This window comes from Homarus americanus, unplaced genomic scaffold (genome assembly GCF_018991925.1).
Source record: "Homarus americanus isolate GMGI-L3 unplaced genomic scaffold, GMGI_Hamer_2.0 scaffold18703, whole genome shotgun sequence".
NCBI classification, from domain to species: Eukaryota; Metazoa; Arthropoda; class Malacostraca; order Decapoda; family Nephropidae; genus Homarus; species Homarus americanus.
In genome coordinates this window covers 9,026,040-9,032,662 of record NW_024749779.1, presented here as the reverse complement: position 1 = coordinate 9,032,662, position 6,623 = coordinate 9,026,040, and the positions used below count along the sequence as shown (strand labels likewise).

General features: G+C 36.1%; 1 protein-coding gene across 1 annotated transcript in view; it reads right to left on the bottom strand.

The window, feature by feature from the left end:
• Window positions 1-6,623, bottom strand: part of LOC121853853 (probable glutamate receptor) — a 42,826-nt gene that overhangs the window by 880 nt on the left and 35,323 nt on the right. The window contains exons 2-4 of the mRNA XM_042348230.1: window positions 3,958-4,227; window positions 886-989; window positions 7-97 (exon numbers count right to left, since the gene is read on the bottom strand). Coding sequence (XP_042204164.1) covers window positions 7-97; window positions 886-989; window positions 3,958-4,143 — 381 coding nt within the window. The 5' untranslated portion in view covers window positions 4,144-4,227. The remainder of the gene's footprint in view (window positions 1-6; window positions 98-885; window positions 990-3,957; window positions 4,228-6,623) is intronic.

Genomic DNA, 6,623 nt, shown 5'->3' with positions numbered 1-6,623 from the left:
CCTCACCTCCCTGTGTAACATGCCGATCATGCCCGACCAGGAGCCGTCTGCCTTCTCGGCGCCCCAGTACCCATCAGGTGGCCGTACCAGCTCGTAGCTACCCGCCAGGGAGACAAGAGGATGAGGAGGAGGCACAGAGATTGAAAATGTATTAATCCATCGGCGTTTTTTTTTACTAATGAATTAGTAATTGTTTTTTTTTATGCTTTCAAGAGATGGATAGAAAATGATGGTTAAGGTGTTTTTTGGTCATGAGGGGTTGCAATGCTATGGTGTTTTGTGTCATTAGGGGTTGCAAGGACATGGTGTTTTGTGTCATTAGGGGTTGCAAGGATATGGTGTTTTGTGTCATTAGGGGTTGCAAGGATATGGTGATTTGTATCAAGAGGCTTTTGCAAGTATATGGTGTTTTGTGTCAAGACTGGTTCTCTATTGGTAACTTGGTAAACATTTTATTGGTAAAATTTAATCCTGTCACAAATTTGATTTTTGTTAATTTAGCATTTCAGACGGAACAAGAACAATATAAAACCAAATTATCATATTATTTTATGAATGCGTAAACTTATATATTTTTTTAATGAGATCCATCATGACCACACTTTTATTACTTAAGTCACGAGACAAACAAAATAATATCCGTATCCAAAATTCAACATTTTTACCAAAATGTAGAAGATAAACCAATAACTTATGCATATATCAATCATAACTTAACAAAATCAAGAAATTACAAAACTATTTACCTGCATATCCAATAATCACCATTTTTACCTGAATATGGATGATTCATAACAAATTACTTGAGTCCATATCAATCATAACACGTGCATATAACGAGGCTGAATATAGAGAAAACGAAAAAAAAAGATGACAAACACCTACTCAAAATTTAGCTTCTCTGCCAGGACCTGCAGGAGGTTGGCTGTAGGTCCACTGATACTGATGTTACCGTCGTCTTGAGTGATGATCCGGGTCCATGGCACCCACTGTAAACAGGTAGAACACTTTGGTCATCCGTCATATTAACGAGGATTCAAGGGAAAGAAAAAGAAAGTTTACAGGTATAAATACAAACAATAAAGCAATGCATAATATATGAGATACAGAAGGTTCAGTAAGATATATATATATATATATATATATATATATATATATATATATATATATATATATATATATATATATATATATATATATATATATATTTACTACATGTGAAGTTCTCTTGAATTTCACTTGTGTTTGTGTAGTTTATAAAATGATGATTCTTTGTGATCTACTTGACTGGAGAGCCCATATAGCTTCGTGCTGGCTATGCTGTCAGGAGTCAATGACGTCCTTCCCAGGGAGGGATGACATCACGTCTTACGGCGATCCACCTGAGGTGCTGACCTGGATCTTGCGGCAGTCAGCTCACGGCTGATCTGGGCCTGACCTCTGGGTTGGTGCTATCAGCCGGGGGGCTGACCTGGGGCTGTCCTCTGTTGCACACCGACGCAATAGCAGTGATTTAATTGATAAACTCAAGAAACACAACGAACCTTGCGAATTAATAAGTTTTGATGTAAATTCACTGTTCACTAGAGTACCTGTGAAAGACTTACTTTCATTTCTTAAAGATAAATTACAACTGCTAGATTTAACTATTGAACATGATACTTTCCTGAAATTGATAGAGTTATGCGTAACTGACAATGTGTTTAGTGCAAATGGGAAGTTCTACAAGCAAGTATTTGGCATGAGCATGGGTAATTGTCTTTCTGCTCCTCTAGCCTGTATTTATATGGAGTTTTTTGAGTCTAGATTACTACCCAATATAGTGGACTTTATTCCTCCATGGTATAGATATGTAGATGATGTTCTTTGTCTTTGGCCTAAAAACAGTGACCCGTTGGAATTTTTAGACAAGCTTAATAATATTGTCCCTAGTATCACATTCAAAATTGAAAGAGAAATAAATGAATCCCTTCCATTTCTTGATATGCTTATCATGAGAAATGGCCAAAACTATAAATTTAAGGTATATAGAAAGCCCACACAGGTAGACAGTTTCATTCACTTTTTATCGAATCACCTTGAGTCTACCAAAATGTCAGTTTTTTCTGCTATGTTCCTAAGATGTCTGCGTATTTGTGACTCTGAATTTATTGACGATGAATTGAAACACATTCGTTCTATTGCACAGAAACTTGGGTACCCTTCTGTGTTTGTTGATCGTTGTTTTAAAAGGGCTAAAAAATCCTTTCATTCCTCTCAAACCAGACAAGTTCCTACACTTAAGAATATTTTGACTCTGCCCTATCGTAATGAATTTGTCCCGTTAGTTCGGTCCCTCAAGCTTCTAAATATTAATGTTATTTTCAAGTATGACTCAACCATTACCAATATGTTAATAAGGAATAGCCCAAGTTTGAATGTAAATGGAAGTGTTTATTGTATTCCATGTAGCAAATGTAATTGTAATTATGTAGGTCAGACAGGAAAAACACTGCAGCTCAGAATCAAACAACATAAGTATAATATCAGAACTGCATCTGAAAGCAGTGCCTTGTTCGTTCATGTTAGGAATAATAATCACCCCATTGCTTGGGAAAAAAGCTTAGAAGTATTCAAATCATCTTGTGTCACAGAAAGACTTCTGGTTGAAGCTAGTTTGATTAAGGAATTAAAATCAATAAACCTTAGTGATGGTCAGTTCAAAACTGATAATATGTTACATAAATTTATTTGTCAGTGGCCTAAGGTTAAAAATGCTTTGAAAACCTTTGATCTAGATGTATAATAGTTATTTTGTGGGTCCCTTATTTTTGACCTGACCTGGCTAGTCACGTCACCACCCTTCTCTTAAGCTCCTCTACGTTTGTGTTGGTGTGGGGATTAGTGGATGTCATCATTATGACCTGACCTCATGTTTTTAGGTCACCCTGTATATTTAAGCCTCTCTCTGTCCATGTAATCCAGTTGCCTCTGAAGATGTCTTGAATAAAGACGAAAGCTAAGGTACTCCGTTGTTTCCATTTTCCCGTGTGATTTTATCAAGATTTATCTTATCCACGTTTTCATTGTGGATTTACATGAAATATGTATATATATATATATATATATATATATATATATATATATATATATATATATATATATATATATATATATATATATATATATATATATATATATATATATCTTGATAAAATCACACGGGAAAATGGAAACAACGGAGTAACTTAGCTTTCGTCTTTATTCAAGACATCTTCAGAGGCAACTGGATTACATGGACAGAGAGAGGCTTAAATATACAGGGTGACCTTATTAAACATGAGGTCAGGTCATAATGATGTCATCCACTAATCCCCACTAATTAAAATCAGTAAACATTAGTGATGGTCAGTTCAAAACTGATATTAGGTTACGTAATTTTTGTTGTCAGTGGCCCAAGTTAAAAATGCTTTGAAAACCTTTGATCTAGATGTAGGATAGTTATTTAGTGGGTCCCTTATTTTTGACCTGACCTGACTAGTCACGTCGCCCCCTTCTCTTAAGCTCCTCTACGTGTGTGTTGGTGTTGGTGTTGGGATTAGTGGATGACATCATTATGACCTGACCTCATGTTTAATAATGTCACCCTGTATTTTTAAGCCTCTCTCTGTCCATGTAATCCAGTTGCCTCTGAAGATGTCTTGAATAAAGACGAAAGCTAAGGTGCTCCGTTGTTTCCCTTTTCCAGTGTGATTTTATCAAGATTTATCATATCCACGTTTTCATATATATATATATATATATATATATATATATATATATATATATATATATATATATATATATATATATATATATATATATATATATATAGAGAGAGAGAGAGAGAGAGAGAGAGAGAGAGAGAGAGAGAAATACGGACGGACGGGCAGACAGGTAGATAGATAGATAGATATATAGACAGATAGATAGACATACTTGTTCTGCAGCTATTCTGAAGAAAGGCCTGGTCGAGGACAAGGCTTCGTCCTCAAAAGAAGTTTTGGCCAGGGTTATGGTGGCCAAGTTTATTATGGCCAAAGGTGTGGTGGCCAAGGTTGTGATTGCCATGGTCGTGGTGGTGAAGATTGTGATGGTCGTGGTGGCCAAGGTTGTGATGGTCATGGTCGTAGAAGTTTTCTTTTGTCTCGAGGTCCAGCTCACTCTGGCCAATTGGCAGGAAACTACATGCCAGAGTGCATGAGTGCACTGTATGTGTGTGTGAGTGTATGTGTGCATAATAATAACAAATGATGACAATAAAAGTTATTAACGTTATATTGGAAGAGCAGGGCAGCCAAAACTCTGAAAATATACAGTTACATAATTGGGGAATGGTTCACTTGATTGACAAATAATATGCAAGTAACATAAGTGATACACATATGCTATATAATAGCAAATTGATGACGTCATACAAGAGGGAATTTCAACATAGAAACAGTACAATAGTAGAATTGACAAGGGGTAATGTTATACCATAACTTAGCAACTTAAGTTACGTTAAAGATGAATATAATAATGAGGGCACATATGGCACAAAAAAAAACAAATTAGCAACTCAGCACAACTTAATCCTTAATATTTATCATTTAAAATTAATGTTATTTCAATAAACGACAAACAATGTGGAATGCAAAAATTACAAACACAAATAATGACGAAATTGTGAGTCATGGGTTCATTCACAGCCCTCTTACTTTACCACAACAGTTCAGGAGTAAAGGCTTGGAATTATACATGGCACAACAATTTAAAATATATTTTAATTACAGAAATTAAAAAAATAAATATACAGGTTAAATAATGGATGGATAAATTATTTAAAGATACTAAGTAATATATAGGATTATGTCACTTTGGAAGTTTTTAGTATAGGGCATACCATCGTACACACATAATACAGAATAATAGATTAGCACTGAATATATAATACTTAACTAAACCTTATTAGAGGTGTCCACCACTCATTGACCTAGACGTCCTGTCAGCACCAATGCCCAGCTGTGACTACTCAAACGGTGAACTCCAAGCCTAAACAGCACTAATATAAAACAACTACCACAATAAGCTGCAAATATAGTCAAACCATACATGCATTTTAGGACTGCGCAATGGCCCTATTTTGTTTCCTAACCTCGTCTGAAACTGCACTCATTTTTTTCCTAGTTTGGTCACATCTTCGACTGTTGCCATACCAAACAAGGTGTTACTTATTAAACCTACAAAATTAAACAGACCACGTTTTTGAGGCCCTGAGAATGTACATTTTTCCCGATGTCTTCAGGAGATACTGGGAGCTTTCCCTCGAAATGCCTTACTCGTTTGAGTAAACTGTTCATACGGTCGTGGTGAAGAGAGATGGTCTGACGGATTGTTGTAGAGAATGTAGATTGTTGTTCGAGATCTTGCAAGGTTTGCATAGCTGTTTCAATGTGGACAACTACCGACCTCAGATGCACTGGTATGCGCTTTAAGTAATGGAGCTCGTATTTGATAGTGACAACGTCTTGTACTACTAATAATTCAATAAAGGGTGAAATAGGAACCGAGTCTGTGTGGGTAGAAATCACGGAAGGAAGAGAAAAACTAATGATGGGAGTGATTTACAGGCCCCCAAGTCTTGGCAAAGAAGCAGCTCAGCCCATATGGCAGGAAATGAGTAGGGCAGCAAAATATAACAGCCTATGCATTATGGGGGATTTCGACTTCAGAAATATTGACTGGGACAACATTGTAGGCGACTATGAATCTGAAGACTTCCTAGACGCAGTACAGGACAATTTTTTGAAACAACTAATTACAGAACCTACTAGAGGTGACAATATATTAGACCTAGTATTAACAAATAAAGAAAATATTATCAGAGATATCACAGTAGGGGAAGAACTAGGTAACAATGATCACAGAGAAATCAGGTTCACCCTAAATTGGGAAACGAAAAACAATGACAATATGGTCAGAGTCCCAAACTTTCGGTTGGCTGGTTAAAAGGTACCTAGGTGAGGTCACCTGGGAACAGTCACGTCAGTTCCCAGTAGGAAGGGGTGAGGTCATAGATGACACAACAATTGATCATGACTATAACATATTCACTAGTATACTACAGTACATAAAGCACAAGCACAAAATATACCATACAGAAAAATTAGGTCAAATAAGAATGAGCCAAGGTGGATGACCAGAAAACTTAAACATGACATAGGAATAAAGAAAGGAATATATAAGAAATTAAAGGGAGGGGAGGAGCAGCTTAGAAACAGGTATAATGAACTATCTAGGAATGTTAAGAAAAATGTAAGGAAAGCAAAGATAGACTATGAAATCAAAATAGCAAGAGAATCCAAGGCGAATCCCAAGGGATTTTTCCAGGTTTATAGGACAAAGGTCAAGGACAAAGTTGGGCCTTTAAAGTCAGGGAGGGGAGAATTAATAAATGGCAGTGAAGAAAAAAGCAAAGCATTGAACAGCTACTTCTTATCAGTTTTCACAGAAGAAATTTGAGATGAAATTCAGGAGGTGGAACTGATATTTAAGGGAAAGGAAGAAGAGAAATTAAAGAATATCAGTATCAGAAAAGAGGATGTTCTTAAGAAGATAAATAA